Source organism: Eupeodes corollae, chromosome 1 (genome assembly GCF_945859685.1).
Source record: "Eupeodes corollae chromosome 1, idEupCoro1.1, whole genome shotgun sequence".
Classification (NCBI taxonomy): Eukaryota; Metazoa; Arthropoda; class Insecta; order Diptera; family Syrphidae; genus Eupeodes; species Eupeodes corollae.
This window is the reverse complement of record NC_079147.1, coordinates 168,474,458-168,497,227: the sequence shown is the minus strand read 5'-3', so window position 1 is coordinate 168,497,227 and position 22,770 is coordinate 168,474,458. Positions and strand designations below refer to the sequence as shown.

At 35.1% G+C, this 22,770-nt stretch overlaps 1 protein-coding gene across 2 annotated transcripts in view; it reads left to right on the top strand.

Moving 5' to 3' along the window:
• The window catches only part of LOC129938524 (facilitated trehalose transporter Tret1), a 77,668-nt gene extending 54,898 nt beyond the window's left edge, over nt 1-22,770 (top strand). For both annotated transcript variants that reach the window (XM_056046145.1, XM_056046144.1), the window contains exons 3-8: nt 15,388-15,498; nt 15,561-15,646; nt 15,731-15,847; nt 15,915-16,412; nt 21,302-22,291; nt 22,359-22,770. In XM_056046145.1, the coding sequence (XP_055902120.1) occupies nt 15,388-15,498; nt 15,561-15,646; nt 15,731-15,847; nt 15,915-16,412; nt 21,302-22,291; nt 22,359-22,610 (2,054 nt within the window). In that variant the 3' untranslated portion in view covers nt 22,611-22,770. The remainder of the gene's footprint in view (nt 1-15,387; nt 15,499-15,560; nt 15,647-15,730; nt 15,848-15,914; nt 16,413-21,301; nt 22,292-22,358) is intronic.

The following is a 22,770-nucleotide window of genomic DNA, read 5'->3' as shown; positions in this document are numbered from 1 at the left end:
TATCTGATTTTTTTTTTTTTATAATTAGCAAACACTAAAAGGGTTTTTATACCTTTAATATGCCAAAGACACATTGTGAGCATTAGGAAAAGAGGGAAGGGTTGGATAGGAGGTGTCGGTGTACATTGGTTTTAAATTTCTGAACATTGCAATGACAGGGAAAGATAGAGCGTGGCAAGGCGTTCCACATTCGCGTAGTACGGCTAAAAAAAGAATCTCTGTACTTCATAGTACGTCCGAAGTTGGGCTCAAGGGTAAACTGATGGGCATTCCTAGAAGCGCGGGTATTACGGTTAAATTGTTTAAGGGGAGGAATGCAACTGGCTATTTCACTAGAGCATAGTCCGTTAAAATAACGGTAAAAAAGGGTGAGGCAAGAAACCTTGCGTCGATGTTCGAGTGATGTAAACGAGTTGATGATGTTAATGTCACCAATCATTTTAAAAGCTCTTTTTTGAATACTGTCCAAGAGGCTTAAATAAGTTACTGGAGCACCAGCCCAGAGATGAGAGTTATATTCAAGTTTCGGACGTATATAGGTTTTGTAGATTGTAGCCAGATCAAACGGAGAAAAAAATTTCTTGCAACGTCTCAAAAAACCTAGACATCTTGCGGCATTTTTGGCAACATCGCGTATGTGATCGCTCCACAATAGGTGGTTGCTGATGCACATTCCGAGGATGTCAAGATTTTCTGTTTCGTTGATGCAAGTGCCACTCATAGATAGTGGCAAAGACGGTTTATCTCGCTTTAACGATGCAAGACAGCATTGCGTTTTCGAAGCATCAAATTCCACACGATTTTTTATTCCCCATTGTACAATGCTGTGTAAGTCGGAATTGAATGAGCTAATCATATTTTGCCGTTGCAGTTCCACATCCGAAGAGGAGGGTTGTGAGTCTGGAAACGAATATGAAAAGCTAAGAGTGCTATCGTCAGCGAAACAATGTATTGGATTAGAAGTAGCAGACAGGAGATCATTTATAAAATTGAGGAAGAGGGTCGGAGACAAAACGGAGCCCTGGGGCACACCAGCGTTTATTTTATGAGTTTCAGACTTGAATCCGTCCAAAACAACTTGTATTGAACGGTTCGAAAGAAAATTTCTAATCCAACGAAGAAGAGATTCGTCGATACCGAAAGCACGCATTTTCGATAAGAGAGCAAGATGCCAAACTTTATCAAATGCCTTTGAAATATCAAGTGCAATAATCTTACTTTCTCCAAAACGATGTAAAGATCTGTTCCACTGTTCGGTGAGATGAACCATGAGATCAAAAGTGGACCTATTGCTACGAAAGCCGTATTGCCGGTCATTAAGAAGCTTCCGTTCCTCAAGATATTTCTTAAGCTGATAATTAATCAGCGTTTCCATGACCTTAGAAAGAAGGGACGTTAGTGCTATCGGTCGGTAATTTGTGGGAGAAGAAGATTCGCCTTTTTTTGGAATTGGCTGAACAAATGCAGTTTTCCAACTACTCGGAACGAGCCCAGAAGAATAGGATAGATGGAAAAGCTTACGCAGTGGTTTTGCTAGCGTGGAAGAACACCTCTTCAGAATAATAGCGGGGATACCATCTGGGCCAGCGGATTTATGAATGTTGAGATCTTTAAGAACTCTCGCCACAGTTCGAGTACGAAAAAAGATTGGTCCCATAGAATCATTTACGCGTTCAAGAACTGGGGGAGTCATGACACTATCTGGTAAGGTGGAATTTTCGGCGAACTGCCTTGCAAATAAGTTGGCTTTATTAATAGAGCTAACTAAAGGAGTGTCATTGACAACAAGCGTAGGAACCGAGGAAGAGGAAGAATTCCTCATGTTTTTATAAATGACCAAAAACTCTTACTGCCTTTGGGACATTGCAGTATTTTTCGCCGTAATTTTTGGTCATGTAAAAATTTGGTCCTTCGAATATAGGCGTTGCAGGCCTTCCTGGCTTGCTTAAACTTTTTCCGGTTTTCCTCAGTTGGGTTGGCTTTAAAACAGCGGAAGCTCACCTCTTTCTCCTTGATAACCTCTTTGCAGCTCGAATCGAACCATGATTTAACCTTGGGTTTAATACTTTTAACCCTATTCGGGATAAACGTTTCCATTCCCAAATGAATCATACTAGAAATCATATCTGCACTGGAGTCTACGTCGCTACCGAGGAAGCATAGCGACCAGTTAAAGATCCTGAAAAAATTATTGAGACCGTCCCAGTTGGCTCTCTCGTACTGCCAAACGGTTCTCTTTGGAGCTCTTTCTTTAACTGGATTTGTTTGACACGAGAAATTAGCAGATATAACACTATGGTCCGATGTGCCTAGAGGCGTCAATACACTAATTGTGTACTTATCAGGATCAGAAGTGAGAAACAAGTCAAGGGTATTTTCTGCTCGGCCGTTAACGTCTGATATTCGAGTAGGCTCATTGACAAGCTGAGTAAGATGGTTAAACTCAGCAAAAATCTCAGCACACATTCCTTCGGGCGTTGTCTGGCCCGAATGGCGAAGCCACGAAGAATTGTGAACATTGAAATCGCCCGTAATAACGATTTCAGTGTGAGGATACAGGGAGACAATTCTTTGTATGGAGTCAGACAGAGCATCAAATTCCTGAGAAGTTGAAACTCTGTCCAGGTTTGGGCTCCGATAAAGAAAACAATAGTGAATGATGTGCTTATTCACGGAAAGTTTTAACCACATGAAATTAAAAAGGGAGTTGGTACAATGACCGTATTGTGGTAAAAGTTGATATGCAACATCATTCCTAATATATATGGCGAGACCATGGTGTGAGAAGAATAATGGCACTAAGCAATACCCATGAATAAAAAATTCAGCAGGATCGGAATCTTCACCTACTTGGGTTTCACTCAATGCCAAAACAGCTGGTCTGTTAGAATTAATGTGGATGTATACAGACAGAAAATTCGATCTTAGCCCACGAACATTACTATAATCTACTCTAAAATAACCAGTCATTGCAATATAAAAAAATCTTAAAATGGTTTCTTGATACTGTACTTAATGCATTAACATACATATGAGAAAGCTTAAGAATCTAAATTTCAATCAAAATTATTTCCAACGAGACTAACAATCAACAATATTCGACTCATCCATCATTAGCCAAGTGTTTTTTTTTTCATTCTATAATCACTTCCTGTCACTTTTCTCATAAATTTGTTTCAAGTAGTGAAGTCTTACAAATTGGTTTTCATCATTTCTTGTTTTTTTTTTTATTTTCAAATTGTTTATTGTTTTGATTATGAATGTCATGAATAAAATGTTAAACTAAAGATGAACAATGAATGTACATTCGAGTATATATTATGTTAAAAGTTCAAGAGAATTTTTGTTTAAGTTACAACTCATCTTCCCACTGTGTTCATTGTTGAACAAATATAATTAAAATGATTGCATAACAGATAAATAGATGCATGAAGTTGTTTTTAGATATCAAATCATTACATACAGTTGTATATTATATACATATATATACAAAACATGTGTCTATATGTATGTATGTATATAAAGGGTGATTTTTTAAAAACTATAGGAAAGCTTAAAAAAACACATACAATTTAAAAAAATGCATAAAATATTTATTTGAATCGATGCCTCAAATGGTAAATCCGATTAGTCTAATTTTGGCATACACTTTCCAACATTTTGGCCGGTATCTCACGAATAAATGTTGTCTTTCGATGTGTCAATTAAAGCGAGCTTGTCTGTACTGACATGAGCTTTAACGTAGACCTACAAAAAATAGCCTAAAGCCGTTAAATCGCACGATCTAGGCGGCCAATTGACCGGTCCCGAATGTGAAATAAAATTTTCTCGCACCACCACCGTCTTATTGAAAACACATGTCATGCAAGTCAAGGCTGAATCACAAATACGCTTTAGCTTCGGCTTCACCTGACGTTTACGAGGTCAGCCATAGGAATTCAATGCATGCTACCACGATGGAGCCTCACGTTTCGTTTGACAATCGTAAGGAAAAGAACTTAATGTAACATAATCTGGCTTTAAACGGAAGCTGTAGTTCAATTATCTAAACATTTGCTTTGTCTGACAGCTCAACAGCCATAAAAAAATGTCAACAAACAAAATACTTTCTCTTTGGAGGGATGAAATAATAGAAATGTCATTCAAAGCAACCACGAAGCAGGCCCACCGTAACGCAGACGCAGCAGAAGCTGAAGCGTGTTTGTGACTCAGCCATCAAGCTCTTGCATTTTGGGCAAAAAAAAGTTGTATATTATCTCACGGTAGCGCTCACCATTCACAGTTACGATTCTCATCATCTTTGAAGAAGTACGGTCCAATGATGCCACCAGCCCATAACCCGAACAAAACTGTGAGTTTTTTTTTGGATGCGTTGGTAGCTCTTGCAATGGTTCTGGCTGATATGCACTCTAAATCGACAATTCTGCTTATTAACATACCCATTGAGCCAAAAATGAGCTTCGTCGCTCACTGGAAGAAGGGCGCGATGGATTTTCTTAACAGAGCAAGCATTTTGATAACAAAATTCAATAATTTGCAAGGTTGTTGGTTTGTAAGACGATTCATGGTTAAATTATATACCAATCTGAAGATGTTTGACAGTGAAACAAAACACGAAACGTGCGTCAGCTGTTTAAACCAGGTTTAAACCAGTGGTGCCGAAAAGATAATAGCAAAAAAATCACCCTATATATGACTTTAATGGATTTAAATTTCCATAATTGTGTGTGTAATTGTACGGTGCCTGATTCATGTAATGTATACATATAGTTGATTATGTTCCTTTTATGCAGCTCAGATATAGATTCACTTAATCCCAATTTACATATACATATATATGTATGTACTCAATGCATATTTATGTGTAATATGCATTGTACATACATATATCTACCTTTATAATGTATCGGCTTTCGCGACTGATTTCCAATAACCATGAATACTTGCATTCAACCGATAGTTTTGTTGAGCTTCTTAAAATATATTGTCTCGTCAATCAAGGCATCTTCTAGAAATTGATTGATCACTTATAGTGCATCCGAACCTTCAGTCTCATGTTTCACTATACAATTTTAATTATAAGCCATAGCAAAAGCTAAGTTACCTTATTTTAATCATTATAATTTATAGCTATGTATAGAATTCTGTGATTTCTTGAAGGTGAGAAAAAAAAATAAATCAAACTTGACATTTAACTCAGTAAAATATGATTGTAAGCAGCCAACAAAACAAAATCTCCAAAGAACAAGGACTAATGGCAACCCTTTTACATAAGTTTAACTTCTTCACAGAAAGAAGAATTAAAAGGTAAATTCAAAACGATTTCTTCTACTTGATTTATGCCTGCAGTGATTTTTATTTACTTTCTTTTATTTGGCAGACATTTATTTAAAGAATGATAATTTAACGTGACATATTAAAATAATTTTTTTCTGCTAACTTTATAGGAAATAAAAAATCAAAAACAACGTTCTAAATACCCAACATTTCTTCCGCTATTAAATTCCAACATGAACATGAACAATAAAAAACTAAATTTTATATTAATGCATAACACAAAAACACGTAACAACTATTTTGTTGTTTATTGTATGTATGATGGTTATGTTCTGATATCAAATGGTTTTTGTATGGCCCTCTTTAACATTCAATATTGTGATCTCCGAAAATACAAGACGTCAAAAACTATTTAAACGAATGAATAAAAACTAAAATCATCATTGGACAAAATCCCAAAAGAAAAGAGACTGGGATGAGATCTTGCTTACAGTCAATGGGTCATATGCAAAAAGATGAGTTTAAGATTTTCTTCCGAGAACTTTCTTAAAATGGTATGCAAAACAAATACAGAGACCAAGATCGATCTCAAGCTGTCAGTTCGAACTCAGAGTGTTGAGATCTATCTCTCGACGAAAGCTCTATGTGAAAAAGATGAGCAAACGCTCGATTGCATGAGATGGATTTCACACATTGTTGAGGATGGGTTTTCTCTTACACAGTTGATAATAACTATCAAAATGGACGAGTTTCTGAATAATTTCAATCGTGTTTATAAAAATAGATATGTCCAATTAGTGAAGGTTTTCGAAAATTGTATAGATTTATACAATTATTGACAGATTATTTTTTGGGTCAAATCCTGGAAACACGGGGTGGAGCTTTGACTCATCAAGAAAAAATGAGGATTTGTCTGCCTTATGTAGTAGATCCGGGATTCAAAGCGGTGTTGGTGAAGGAGTTGGTGTCAATCAATCAGCGATATCTAGGGTTGTACAGCAAGTCGCAACAAAAATTGTAGGCCGTGCAACTGATTGGATCATATTCCCACACACTTCTAAAATAAACGCAAGGGTTATGGGTTATGGGTTATGGAGTAAGTATGAGTTTCCTTACGCCATTGGTGCCCTGAATTGTACACATGTGCATATAAAGAAAACACTCTATCACCAGGATACTACTCAATAAATGTACAAGCTACGAGCATCGCGGATGAAAAATTTACAAGCATCAAAATAAGCTATTCTTTTTCCCAGTCCTTACGAATTATCTTCTTATTTCCAGTTTTTTTTAAATCTATATTCCTTTTAAGCAGGACTTCGGTCATTAATTTTTTGTAAGAAAACTGTCCATTCGATTTTTTTTTTAATTTTACTGAATGTTGACAACAATATTTTTTGAAAGATAAAAGTAAATTAAAGAGAATATCTCAAAGTTTTGAAAAGATATTTGAGTCGAAAATCAATTTTTACCAACTTTTATACATTTTTGTTTAGGTTTTTTTTGTAAGAAAACTGTCAATTCGATTTTTCTCAACATTTTTCAGAATGTTAAAAACAATATTTCTTATAAGATAAAATAAGTTTGAAGCCTAAATTTTAAGTTTTTGAAAAGATATTTGAATCGATATTCAATTTTTACCAACTTTGAGTAATGTTTTTTTTTAGATTTTTATTTTTTATAAAATAAAACTGTCAATTCGATTTTTCTCAAAATTTTATCAGATGTCAAAAACATTATTTTTCCTTGTACAAAATTGTTTTGGAGATGAAATCATATTTGAGTCGTAAAATTTTGAAGGTGACATATTTTTTTCAGTTTTTTTGATTTATAAAAAAAAACCGTTAAATGGATTTTTTTTCAAAAAATATACTTCTTTGATATCACGTTGCAATATATTATATAAAATTTAATTCAAGTCTCTAGGGTTTTTGGTTCGTAAGATATTTAAGGGTAACCAAAATTTTCACCTTTTTTTCAAACTGCTATGGTAAAAAAACCACCCACACAATTTTCTTGGGAGCCCTTTCTGCATTATTATCAGTATAACAAAATTTATTTTAAATCGATATCTCTTCTGGTTCTTGAGCTATGGAAGACGAAAAAAACGTCGCGAACGTACGTACACACGCACGCACAGACATCTTTATAAAAATCTTTTATTTCGGCTCTAGAGACCTTAAACCGTCGAGAAATGTCAAAATTTTCAATTTGACAAATCGGACCCATTACAATAACTTCCTATGGGAAGTTAAAAAGCGCGCTAATAGCGTTTAAGGCGGCATTCAAAAAAAAAAATATAAAAAAACTTTGAAATAGAGCAAATATCTAAAAAAAAAAACTAGACTTAAAGACATATGACAAAAACAAAACTGGGAACAAAAAAATTAAACTCAAGCAATTGGAAAAAGAGTTATGGGATTTATTCAATGGAGTGTTGGCCCTGAAAATTCGAATCCCGTTCTAAACAGGCTTTAAGGTAAGAGCGAGCATTTATTTAATTTATGTTACTACATTTTTAATATTATGTACAGGAGCGGAAAAGTCGGGTGTTAATAGAGCCGAATCCTCTAATTCCGTTGCAAGCGTTTGAGGGAAAGAGATTACCCCTCTCATCTTCTATTTCCACTCTGGAATGCTTTTGAAATGTTGTGTAGCTGTAGAATAAAAGACACTAAAATAACTCTTGGGGTGTTACGTGTTGCCACTCTAATTTGTACTGCAAACATGAAAATTTTTGTTTGAGCTGCCCAAACATCCTTACAATAGTGACTCTCTCTTTTGTTAAAATATAGTTGAAATTAACTTCGGCGGCACTGACCGGATTCCGATACGGAGTCATTAAAATTGAGTTAGTCCATAGCCTTCGTCGCCAATTAGTACACTTGTTGAACTTTTAAGGAGAGTCTGGTAAATATCCAACTTCTTAAAGATTCTTGAATCGTGCACCGATCCTGGCCATGAAATGTCCACACTTGTAAACATTTGTGCTCCGTCACATGTCGCTTGAATATTTATTGAGTGAAAACCTAAAAAAAAATATAAATAATTTTAAAATCACTAAAGTTTTGTGTTACCTACCTTTTCTATTTATAAATTCATCGATATGCATTGAAGGTTTCTTTATTCGCACATGAGTGCAATCAATTGCTCCAATACAGGATGGGAATTTATATTTTCTAAGCCAAATTATTTGTGTAGCATCTTTATCTTTTACCGTATTGAAAACCTTGATCCAATCCTCTTTCCTAATAACAATTTTCTCAGCTACTTAGACAATAATCCTGGAAACTGTGCTTTGATCGATTCCAAAATCTTAGCCAATACCGTTAAAATACCATTATTCTGGTCTTATTTGTTAATCGGCCGCCTCGAAAAGTATCGCGATTTTCAAAAAAATAATTCGTTAGGATTTCAACTTGCGTTGGGGTAAACCTATAAAGATTCTTAAAATTTCCTGTTGACTCAACAGGAGCAAACAAATTTAAATATTCTGCCATTGCGGTTCCTGAGACAACAAATTTCCAGTCTCAACATTTTACAAGCTTTACCTCATTTAAATTAGATAATGCTTTCTGCATACGGAAACGCCTTAAATGAGATAGATCACATTTTAGTGAGTTTTGTCTCAAAACGATTTTGCATAGGAATGATAGCAAAAGCTCAAAATAATGAGTTTTGAGACTGAGGTAAAGCATTTCGCATACCACCCTCTGTCTCTACAAACTCTATAACAGTCCATAACCAGAGAGAAAAAACTAATTGAGAGGTCAAACTTCCTCGTGTCCGTCCCTTTGATACCTCTTACACTCATTTTTTAAAGCGTTTTGAATTCGTATCGGTGTATACATGTTTTGACATCCAGAGCAGAAGGAAAGAAAAAACTTCAGTTGAGAGATTGAAACATTTGACATTTCTTTCTCTCTAGTGTTTTCACAAATTCATTCTTGCAAAACATGTTCGTTGGTCAATAAATTACGGTGAACGTTATAACGGTATATCGTGGTGAATTTGTTTTTCCCTTCTCTTTCTCTTAATTGGAGATAGATGGCATTAATAACCAAAACAAGAAAAGATGTGTTGAGAAAGAGTGTAAGAGTGTAAATAAACATAACCTATAAATGTAGGTTATGTTTATTTCAATAGTAATACCTGAACTAAATACTTAACTACTGTATTATCTAAAATATACTGCATTGAATTATAGAAGGCGGATATAATAAAGTTCAACAGTTTACCGGGAATATTTATTTAAAATATCCATATCTTCTGCAATTGCGGTATCAATCGATATTTTCTGGAAGTTAGTATTAGCGTAACATTTATTTGTCATGAATTACTTTTTAAACTTTTTTATACACCAAAAAAATTAATTATGAAATTTGGCTGCGATAATAATTACTTGAACACATCTATGAATAAGCCACAATGCACTTTCAGAAAAACTGTAATTAGAAGAAGAAACAGTTCTTCATCTTCTCTGCACATGCCCTGCTCTGGCTCGAAAACGCAAGAACTACCTAGGAAAATTCTTCTTTAACGATCTAAACGATCTAAGTCATATCAGCATAATCAGCGTCTCACATTTCGTAAGGGACTCAAACATGGTTCCATTGAGCTTAGAAGGAAGCCTCAAGATTCATGTGGTATTAGAATGGGCCATGGGTCCCTTTTCATCTTTGAGAGCCACTATAACCTAACCTAACGTAAAACTTCATATTTGACACATTTTTAGTAATTTTTGTTTACGTTTGTCCTCTCCAAATTTGTTTTTAAATGCTTCAATGATTTTAAGCATTTAGTATTTCTTTTTCTTGCCTTTAAAACTGGTAACTGCGACTTCTCCAATATTTAGTTTCAGTTACTAGAAATTAACTAAAATGTTCAGCATTATTGTTTAAATTTATACTTTCATTTTCATTTTCAGAAGATATTTTTCCTTCTTGACTCGACTGACCGCACAGAAACTACTGTTGTAACTAGTGCAAGTGCATACAAAGAGCTTCGATATCGTTCCCATTTCACTGAGTCAGAACTGTTTTGAGTGAACTCGTTTTTTTGCATATGAAACTGAGTCCGAGTCTGCTCGAGTGATCTCGAATGCGAGTTCAAGCTCGTCAGCTCTGACTCTGAGAACTTTCTTATCTTTAAGCATATGACCCAATATCTTTCTATACGTATACTGAATGGCAATGACAATATTTTCTTTAAGAAGACATTTTTTTTTTATTTTTGGAAACTAAAAACTAATTCTTCGTTGCAAACAATTATTTTGGAAATTAAATCATTTTTTGTTCGTAAAATATTCTAGGTTGCGCTTATTTCATTTATTTTATTTTATACAACAAAAATCGTTAATTGAATTTTTTTCAAAATTATATCAGTTTGGTATCACGTCACATTATACAATATAAATTTAATTCAAGTAGCTAGCGTTATGGTTCGTGAGATATGTTGGGTAAATTGCTATTGTATGAAAACCTCCCGCTAAATTTTTTTAGAGTCCTTTCTGTGTTATTATCTGTATAACCTGATTATCTACATGATATCTCTACTGGTTCTTGTGATATGGACGGCGAAAAAAGCTTTCCGAACGTACGTACGTGCTTAAGAAGTGGTCCTCCATGGCTCTATACAACTGACATTTTGTTTTTAAGTTTTTTAAAAACTAAATAACCGATTTAATTTTTTTTAAGCTTAAGCTCTTATACTTCTTAGTAACATTTGATGATCAAAAATGACCTTATTTGTTTTTAGATTTTTTAAAATATATTTACATAATTTGTTTGATTAATTGACACTTACATTTTTAAAGACACATTTTAATATTTAAAAAAATACGTAAGTACTATTTTTAAACACAGTTTTTGGATATAGGAGAAAGTTCTTGCGACCCAGTCGTGCACTTTTATGATGCAATAAGTCCTTCAAGTAGTCCAATGTCTCCCGCATCTCACTAGGAAAATGCTCCCCAAACCATCATGCTTCCGCCTTGCAGCTTGATTGTCTTAATTGTTAACTTGGGATTTAGCTTCTAGTTAGTTTAGTTTAGCTTCTGGTTAACATTTGCCATCTGATTCAAATATGTTAATTTTGGATCCAAAACTTTATACATATTTTTTCCAAAATGAAATCAGCTTTTTCAAAGCTTTTGACAAATAACACATCCCCTAAAAAATCACTTTTGCTGTTATTTCAAGACTTTATTGGCATGCAATGCGGTACTCTGTTGGACTATGAAATTACCTCTTGCGATTTCGGTTTCGGTGTTGACTTCATTATATACTAACTTCTTTGATCATTTTAACTGGCTATGGCAATGGCTTCGTATGAAGATTTTTCGAATATAATCACTCACAAAGTTTAAAGATAATTAACGAAATTGAATAATTATTTTATAATTATATTCCCGAGAAGATTAGCTATTTCTCAAGAGAACTTCAACTTTAATATTTTTTTCCTTTTCTGTCATTAATAATAATCCAGCAAAACAGAGACTAACAATAGTTATAAGTTTAAAAATAAGTACTCGTTATTTGTATTGAATAGAAAATATGTTTGTAATAATTTTGTCTGCACTATATGTACTTTTACTTTTCTCAAAAAGAATGTATTATTATATATAGAATAAGTTGCTATGACCTTTTCAATATTGGCTCAAAGCTCCCCCTTAGAATGACGGCTTTCACTTTATTTAGGCTCATAAACTTAGAAGTGAGAAACCACATAATCTAGTTAGCTATTACACCACCACAATTTCTCGATATAAAAAGTTTCTTGAATTGAGTTTTTAAGAAGTCTATTGAATTGATAAAAACAAGGATTAAAAAAACCATTAAGAAAAAAAAAATAATGGTCCGCGCCCAACCAGCTAAAAACTATACAAAGAAATAACTAATATAGTAAATTGTAGTACCCGTGGCAAGATGGTTAGTGCGTTGGACTCAATGACGATTCCTTGGCAAATGCCATAATCGCCGAGCAAACGGGACCAAGTCCCTTGTTAGTGACGAAGGTTGAGCTTCAGCTCATCTTCAATTCAATAAAAAATAAAAAGTCAGCAGGTGTCGATGGTATATCCAACGTTGTACTAAGACATTTACCGATGGAAGCAATTGACATTTACACCACGCTCTTCAATAATGCACTGAATAATGCATATTATCCAGTGCATTGGAAGACCGCTGTGGTTCATCCTCTCCCGAAAAAGGGAAAGGACAACTCCAACCCGTCAAATCTTCGGTCGATAAGTCTTCTTCCGAGCATCAGCAAAGCTTCGTAAAAATCATTAATAGGGCTCTGACTAAGTGTGCTGCGGACAACAAAATAATTCCGTATAAACAGTTCGGGTTCAAGGCGGGTCATGACACAATTCATGCTGCGTCTAAACTCGTTTCTGATATCCAATGGAATAAATCAAAACAACAATGCACAGGTGCTGTACTGGTTGATTTGGAAAAGGCCTTTGACACCGTATGGTTAGAGGGTCTTTACCCTAAATTGAGCAGGCTTGGCATAAGCAAGCCATTGTTGTATACACTTTATGATATGCTTAACGCCAACGGTAGAAAGTTTGTTGTCAAAACTGGCAATGTAACTTCTGCCACAACATTCTCAATTAAAAATGGTCTTCAACAGGGTGCGGTGAATTCGCCGATTCTCTTCAGTACTTACACCAGCGATCTGATAGGTAGTCTAACAAAGGCAATTGCGTACGCCGACGATCTAATTGCGTACAGAACCACCCGAAAGGTGAAGGTTATTAGAATTCATTTGCAGCGTGATTTCGACAAAATTCAGCGATATTGCGACGACTGCAAACTGAAAATAAATGTTTAGAAGTCGGAGACAATTCGGCCTCCATTGGCTCAGGCAACGAGGGATACGTGTAAGAATTGGCGCAAGATGGTCATCGTTGATCTTCACGGGCAGCCATTAGAGAGTAAAAGTGTGTGAAGTACCTCGGTATCTGGTTAGATCAGTATTTATATTTCGACAGACATATAAATGCTGCTCTGGCCAGGGCCAGAGGATCCTTCGCTCTGACGAAACGGCTGTTTTTTATCAGTCCGCTTGACGCCAGAGTGAAGGTAATTTGCTACATGGCTCTCATACGGCCAATAATCGTTTATGGTTGTCCTGTGTGGTTCAACGTTGCCCCTTCCCAGATGGAGAAGTTTCGGGTGTTCGAGCGGCAGTGTTTACGACGCTGTACCGGCTTATATCGAACAGCCGAATCTTCTTATGTGCATTACTATTACAACGAGGTCCTATACAACGGGGCTCGAATCAACAGAATTGACAATTTCGTGATAAAACTCGTTCGTGGTCACATTGCAAGAGCTATGTCTTCGACCAATAATCTAATTTTCGGGGCGTTCTATCCGAACGACGAGTATTTTGAAAGTGCACGCTTGAGCGGCTTTATTCCACCAGAGGCATTCCTCTTTTTAGACAAATGCGGTCTGATACAGGATGATTGGTAGTTCCGTTAATCTACCACGTCAGACGAAGAACCGTGGATAGGCGACTCCTGTACAATCGGGACGTCATGGCACAAGGCGGAGCAGAGCTCCTTCGGGTTAGTAGGGCTGTGTCCGAACGGGACCGAACTGATAGGGTGAAGCAGGAGAACCAGTTTTGGTGGCTTCAATCGGCACTTGATAGTGGGTAGTCGGGGTGGGGTTCTAAGCCTTGGCCGGCTTACATACTTGTTTTATAGTTTTAGGGTTTAGTTTTAAGTAGAATAGGCATGGTGGCACAAAAAAAATACAAAAAAAAAATTAAAATTTAAAAAAAAAAAACAAAAAAAAAATTAAACAAAAAAAAAATTAAACGAAAAAAACATGGAATATAAAAAAAAATTTTAAAAATAAAAAAAAAAACATAAAAAGACAGTAAAATATAAAAACAAAAAAAGTTGTATTTGCTGCTGTGGTTGTTCTAGTTTTAAGTAGTTTATAGGTAGAATAGGTAGTTTAAGTTAGCTTTAAGTTTTATATTAAGGACCTTATTTTAAGTAGTTTTTAAGTAAAAATAAAAAAGTACCTTGATATTAGCTTTTTCTCATAATTTTCTAATAAATACAAAATAAATAAAATTTAAATTGAAGTAAAATAGGTCTTAGGGCCGAAAGGCATTAGTAGTTAGTGTCATAGTTTAACTTAGAGTGTCCGTATGGGACCATTAAGTTAGTTGTAAGTTATGGATAATTATGTTAGTTTTATGAATTTTTGTCTAGCTTTAAGATAGGTTTAAGAATGAATTAAAAAAAAAGGGCTTTGGACTATCGTGCGAGCGGTCTTGGGTTTGATCCCTGCCTATGCCACCTAAAGTTTTTTTCACGGGTACTGCCTCTTGCGAGGAATTGACAAATTCTCCAAGAGTAATTCTTGTCATGAAAAGTGCTTTCTCAAATTAGCCTTTCGGATTCGGCTTAAAACTTTCAATCTGGAAATACTTTTTTTTTGGATTTGGTCTTTTTGGCAGCTGTCACTTGATTATTCTGTTCAGCTCAATTTGGTTTGCCGTTTCTTAATAAATAGATTTACGCCTGAACAACGTTTGTAAATCGTGTAAATTTGTCATATGAAGAAAATGAAGTGAACACTCTATGATTGATGCAGTATTCGATGGTGCGTGCTAAGGTTTACGGCACCGTTTCCATCGATTAACCTTAACGGTAGGCATGTTGATACATAGAGAGAAATATTGTATCAATATTTGCCCTTAAATGGATATCATTCAATCTATCTAAGGTCTTAAAAAGGAATGATGATAGATTTAAAGGTCGTAGATCTTAATCCAAAACACAGTACAACATAAGTTTTGTTATCCAATTTGAGGAAATGTGTCATAGTCTTTTATGCTTTATGCTTATTGTATTGGTTTTGGTCTTATGGAAAATTGTCAAAAGCAAATACATGCCAATTCCTTCATTAAGGATTCATGTTAACTTTAAGTCTGGGTAGATAGCTTTTAGATCTTGTATATAAAAATAATTGACCTTTTCTTTGCTTATTTAGAACTCTAATCTATAAATTTATTTATTCTACATAATTATTTGTATAAATATAATAAATAGTAATATTGCATTAACTTTTATTTCAGTTTATGGAATGACCTTGGGATTTCCCACTATAGTTATTCCAGCCATTCAAGGAGGTGATGGCCGTGAGCCAAGTGATATAATTTTAAACAGGGAACAAATATCATGGTTTAGTAAGTAAATTATTTATTTTCATTTCTCCAAATTATTTAAAATGTGTTCCTTAATTTTTAAGGTTCTATAAACTTAATTTGTGTTCCTTTGGGATGTCTATTTTCTGGAGCTTTCAGTCAGCCTATTGGAAAACGTAAGGCTATGCAAGTAAGTAGTTTCTTATAAACAATAATAAGTAAATATGTGAAAATCAAATTATATAAAAAGGTAATACCTTAAACATTGTACTAGATTGTGAATTTACCGATTTTGGGTTCATGGCTGCTTTTTCACTTCGCAACAAGCACTGAGCATCTTTATGCAGCTCTTTGCTTAGCTGGTATTGGCGGAGGTCTTATGGAAGCTCCGGTAATTATATATCGAAAAACAATGTCTTTATATTTGTTTTATTAAACTTCAATACTTAAACCCTTAGGTTCTCACATATGTTGCGGAGATAACCGAGCCTAAATATCGTGGTATCCTTTCAGTTTTGGGATCAACGTGTGTTATCGGTGGTGTTTTTGTACAATTCATTTTAGGATCATTCTTAGACTGGCGGACGATCGCAGCCATTAATACAGTCTTTCCAGTTATATCTATTGTGGCTTTATTTTTTATACCTGAAAGCCCGACGTGGCTGATAAGACAACAAAAATTCAAAGAAGCCATCAGAGCCTTGCAGTGGCTACGTGGATGGGTTCCTGAATATAAAATTGAAGAAGAATTTAATATGCTATATGACCAATTGATAACCAAACCAGCCATAGATGATGCCAATGATGGTGTAACAGATGCAAATAATCGAACTTGTTATCAACGAATGAAAATGTTTCGCAAGCAAACATTTTGGTTTCCATTCATATTGGTTTCGTTTACATTCTTTGTTGGACATTTTTCAGGAAAAACTCCATTGCAGACATATGCCGTCCAGGTAAATATTTGCGGTTTTATTTAAACTGTATGTTCTTATAAATACATAAAACATAAGACTTCTAATTTCTTTTTAAGATCATTTCAGTAGATATAATTATTATTTACATACATGTATAATATATGTAAAAGAGAATGTGTTTAAGGCCATTTGTCAGCACTGGCGCGCCGAATATTCTCTTCCAAAGCGTCAATCTGCTACTGTCCAGGGCCTCACCTAACAAACTTTTCCATTTATCTTTGTCCTTACCTAGATGTCTCCGGTTGCACACTCCAAGTTGCGTGGGGTCACTTTCCACTTGAGCGCGACACTTATTTGCGGTATTTTTCTACTGCGCTGTCCTCTGGCCTTGGAGCATTGGTTTCCATTATGTTGTTGGACTTTTATCCTTCTGGCTAACACTAAGGCGCTGTACAGCCCAAGGTTTTTTCATAGTCCTTGCTTCTGCACCGTATAGCATAACGGGGATGATAAAGGTCGTATATATGTTTTCAGTATATGCCAGTAATTGGACAGACTTTTGAAAGATAGTGCCTATAATTTTGACCTGGACGCTCCGCACTATTCTTTTCAGGACGATGTTAAATAAATGAGAGCGCATCACTTTGTCTAAACCCTTTTTTGACATTGAAAGGTTCTCTTAAGTTGTTTCCAACTTTTGCGCGAATTCTCCATCATCATTCTGAACAAACGGACGAGTTTGGAAGAGATGCCAAAACTAGACATATATCTATACAGCTCGTCCTTGTAGATACTGTTATATGCGGCCTTGAAATATATGAAGAGATGGTGGGTGTAAAATTGATATTCTCCGATTTTTTCTACGATCTCCCGTAATGTGAATATTTGATCGACGGTGGATTTTCCTGTTCTTAAACCACACTAATTAGGACTTATCAGGTTATTGAAGATGGGCTTCACATTTTACGGGAGAGAAGACTTTGCAAGCAGTGTCAAGCAAACAGATGCCTCTATAGTTGGTCCAGTTTAGAGGGTATCCTTTTTAAGTATTGGGTTCAGGACCACAATACTGAGGTTCCATTCATCGGACATGCTTTCTTGCGACCAATATGTACAGATGAGCTGGTGCATGTTCCTAACAAAGTATGAAAATCTTAGCATCTTAGCGGTTCCACTATGATGTTTCCACTTTCGTCTTTCCAGCCTTATGCAGTTGTGCATTTCGTTTCACATGCTCATAAAACTTTCATTTCTGATTTTGAACTTCTCAACATCTTTTACCGCACGCTTCCCAAGCTCTTTTTTTCCTTCTCATATTCTGCTCGTAAGCAGCTCTCGTCTATCTATGCATCTTGCCAATGTTAACACTGGTTCTCTATACATTGTGTTGGAGCTAGAGAACTTCGAAAGAGGTTACTTTTGATTTGGCGGAGAAGGATTTGGCGATCTCTTGCCATTGTAGCCCTTCGACGTTATATCCCCTTTCAGCATTCAGAAACCTGAAGTGCTACCTTGGCTACAACGACGAAGTTCGGACATCCATGAAGCTGGAAACGTGTCTAGCGTCGATCGCAATATTGTCAGTCCAGTTGAGTACTTCAAGTTCCTTTGGGAATGTTGAGGTGTGGAAAACGCATACTGGCTACCATGACGTTCCGTCCCTCAGCATACTCGATGAGCCTGAAGGCGAGATCATATAACTCCACAAATCATAATCAGCGGTGTTAAATCGCACGACCTTGGAGGCCACGTTACAGATCCATGAAGGACGTAAGATAATGTGCTCACCAAAAGTTTCCTTTAGTAAATTTATTGTTTTGTTGTGCCATACAGTCTCCGAACCATTATTTTGACAATACATTCATTCAGGAGTTAGCATAAATCAAGTGACAGCTGTCAAAAACAAGTTTAAAATAATATATTAGAAACTACCTTCAAGGATATTTTTTACAGTGCAAATTATGGGATGATGAAGATTGGTCGCAATCACAAAGCTAGTGGCTACGTAGTCAAGAGTAGTCCGGTCAATTTAGACATTTGACCCACGACAAATTCAGGGGAAGCTGAAAATTCTTAAAATTGTTTAAATTATAATTATAAACATTGTCTTAAAAGTCCCAACCGATCCCATGTAAGGAAAAAATTTTAGCGGGGTAATAAGGTCCAAAAAATGAGTTTTTCGCGATTTTCTTGAAAACGGTAAGTTTTATCGCAAAATTACCCCAGACATAATTTGTAGATCAGGGAATTTCCTATAAAAAAGGTATCAATAATTCTTTCCCTAAAAGCCACCGCTTCTGAGATATAACGATGCAAAAAATTGCAAGCGTCATAAACGCACACGTTTCCACGCCACCTCTGAGGTAGTGTACTCAGCGCGTTTTTTTTAACGTGGTTTCCCCAATAGGCCTATTCCACGGGTCTGTTGTGATTAGATTTAGAAATTAATAGTTTATTCGTCGGATTCGGAATCGTCAATCACTTCTTCTTCTTCCTCTTCTTCTTCTTCTTCTTCTTCTTCTTCTTCTTCTTCATCCTGACTACAGGTGAATTGTGTTAAAAGTGAAGCATCACATGTTTCTTCGTCAGTATTAAATGAATCCTCTGTTGTTGGTGATTCTACATTAGAACAAGACTGGCCTTGACAATTCGTACAAGCCAGAGAACAAAACAGCCCAACTTTGTTGCAACCACATTTAGCATTGCATCCTTTTTTACAGTTACAAAAGATAGTGTTGAGCAATTTTTCCGGCGCAGGTTGAAGCAAAGTCTGAATTGGTTCTAATATATTATCGACCAACTTCCAACCCCAATCTGTTGGGTTTAGTTGATAACCAAGCCACACTTGAACTTGGTAGTATACCCGAAGAAGATGTTGATGAGCAGAGACTGAGGTTGGAGGAAGACAAGCTAATTGTACTTGTTTCTTATTTCAAGTATTTTTGACAAAAGATGCATATCGAAACTTGTCTAAGCAGGTAGTTTTTTTAGGAGCTCCGTACATACGAAGAAGAAAGTGAATTCCGTTGGTAATAACTTCTTCTGGAGTTGAATTACATTTTTTAAAAACTTCAGCAGTTGCAAGTAAGTCTTGCTTTTCAAACATTTTGAATACAGTTGTTTTACCCCTCCTGTAAAATGCAGATGTCGTATCACAGCCAGTTGTATGTATCACAGCCAAAATATTATGTGATTTCGACACTTTGCAAAAGTCGACAAACTTTTTGATGAATAAAACTCTGATTGATTTTGAGATTTTCCTGGTTTTAAGAAGAAAATAGTTTTTTCAGCTGGACTTCGAGCAGTGAGTAACACGAGTAAATCTACATCTTCACCCACAACAATCGTTATATTTGCCATGTTAACTTGTTCTATTGCTGTTTCGATAATCAGTACATCGGCGTCGTTATGAGCTTGTTTAACCAGTATATTCTCAGCAGTAAACTTTTCTTTTAACATTGAAATAAATCGAGACTTGTTGTGAGTATTTGCCAAAAATTTCTGTTGACTAGTAGGAACTGTCATAAATTCATCAAATAAAATGTCGGAAGATGAAGATGTTGCCAAAGTTCGACGACGCTGTTCTGCTGCTTTAATATTTGTCGTGCAATCATTATAGCCATCAAATACGACAGTAGCTCTGGGACCAAAATGTCGACGTACATACTGAACATTTAGACAAAACAGGTATACGACCGTAGCCACGCACACAACTGAACAGAGAGACAGATGTTGCCTCAAGGTTACACTATTGTATGTATTAAGGGATCGAGTTTCATTATACCTGATATTCTCAGAATAATACTCATGAGTATTTTATATTTTAAATGTAACTTAAAATCACCGACAGAAACATATTCTTACTTACATTACAGCTACAGAAAGTATATGGGTGAGGTACTTAGGCATATTATGACGCTCGCAATTTTTTGCATCGTTATATCTCAGAAGCGGTGGCTTTTAGGGAAAAAATTATTGATACCTTTTTTATAGGAAATTCCCTGATCTACAAATTATGTCTGGGGTAATTTTGCGATAAAACTTACCGTTTTCAAGAAAATCGCGAAAAACTCATTTTTTGGTTGGGACTTTTAAGACAATGTTTATAATTATAATTTAAACAATTTTAAGAATTTTCAGCTTCCCCTGAATTTGTCGTGGGTTTACTGATTTTTTGGTCTAATTTGACCGGACTAGAGGTTCTGATTGGCTAAATCTAACTACAAAAGAAGTTGAAGTTTTCCCTCCGACCTAGTATAAAAATTTCGGCTGCAAAGTTAGTGCACACTTGATTTAACGTTTCACAATCAGCAGCTCTGAAAAGACAAAGAATTCAAAATGAAACGAATCTTTCGGTATTTAAATACAAATATAAATCAATTATATTATATGTTCTATTTGGTTTTATTGAATTTAAAAAGGAAAAAAACTATTTAAAGTTCTGAAAACACAAATGTTTCTTATTTTATATATTTGTATTTGTCAATAATATGACAGTTCCGGTTTGACTAGCTTTGTAGTGCAATTTTGCATTCACAATGCGCCCATTCTATGTATTTTAAAATTTTCTTTAAGTTTCGAAAAATTGTTTTTTTTCCCTGAGTTCTTCCAGAAAACGTCAAATTTTGAGAAACTTTATTAACCCTACAGACATACTAAATTTATACCTTATATCAACAAATGCGGCTTATGATTAATAAAGTGACAACTTGATTTTGTATTCTCTGTCAGACAGTAAGAAGTATTTTAGTGACAACGGCAAATATTTATTCCCGACAATACTATTGCCCAACAATATTTGTAAGCAAATTTGTAAGGTTTATTACTAAGCTTACTTTCAATTATCTTCTTATTTATTGTTAAAACACACAAAAGTTAATATTTTTTAAATGTTAACAGTTTTCATCATACAACTTTTTTATTTATAGATCTTCCATACTTTAAAGGCACCTATCAATAAATTCCATGCCACAATTCTACTTGGTGTTGCAGAAATGATAAGTACAATACTCTCTGTGTGTTTAGTACATTTCACAGGAAAGCGACCGTTAGTACTTATTTCAACAATAGGCTGTGGACTTTGCTTTTTTAGCACAGGAACGTACGCTTATTTTTTGAATGTTATTCCTGGTTTTGCTATTGACAATATTGTTGTTAATGCATCTTCGTTAGTTCCAAAAGACCATCTGATAACTGTGGAAAATATAACAAATATTTTCGAATACAATCCAATTCTCGGAAAGGATCCAGAAAATGCAGGCATGATGGGCCATGATATTACAACGCTTTTACCAGAGTTTTTAGATACAACTCTGCCTCCGTCCCTAGGTCATCTTGTTGAAGAACCATCGGTGAGAGTGAAAAGATCGAACGATAGCTTCTATACGGATCCTGCCGAATTTAACCCTTTCGATAGTCTTCCAATATTTGATTATGGAGATGTTAATGAAACAACCGAGATATATCATCAAAGTGAAAATATTAAAGAAGAAACCACTACTGAGGCTTCAACAGGAAAAGAAGAAGTAACTTCATCTAGTGATTTGAATAAAGATATTCCAAGTAAAGACCAAATATCGAGTGATATTTTACTGCCAATACCAAAGCAAGATAAAAACAACTTGGTCTGGTTACCGTTAATACTCTTGTTGGGATCGGCATTCTTTGCCCATCTTGGTATACGGATGATTCCGTGGATTTTAATCGGAGAGGTGTTTCCTGCTTCTGTGCGAAGTACAGCTTCAGGATTGGTTAGCGCAGTCGGTTATATATTTGGATTTCTAGCTAATAAGCTGTTCATTCAAATGTTGGCTACAATGGGCTTACCTGGAACGTTTTGGTTTTATTCATTTGTAGCTATCGGTGGAGCAACGGTCTTATTTTTCGCTCTTCCAGAAACTGAAAACAAGACATTAGCGGTAAGATTTTTTATTTCTATCAAAAAAACGTTGTTATTTTTGTTTTTTTTTTTCTATATTAAATCAGGAAATTGAAAGTTACTTTTCAAAAAAGACGAAACGTGATCGGAAGACTTCAATCACTTATGATCATTCGAAGCCACCATTTCAAACAGATGTCGAAAATAATATGAATAGTTTAAAAGTTACAGCTACTCAAAAAGCTATTCAGCTTCAACAAAGTGATCTTGTCATATCCCATTCGATTGATCAACCAGATGGCCGTTCCAATCTTAGTTATGAAGATACAGAAGAGAAAAATAGCACGACACATTTGTAATAGTTAATGTATCTGTAAATATATAATGGTTGTCAATACATTATGTTAATATAGGTATATTATGCTTGCTTGTATGATATATTTATAAGTGCCAGTTTTTAATTATGTAATTAATTTTAATCGTTTAATGTACATATAAAATAGTTTTATTAAAAAGTAC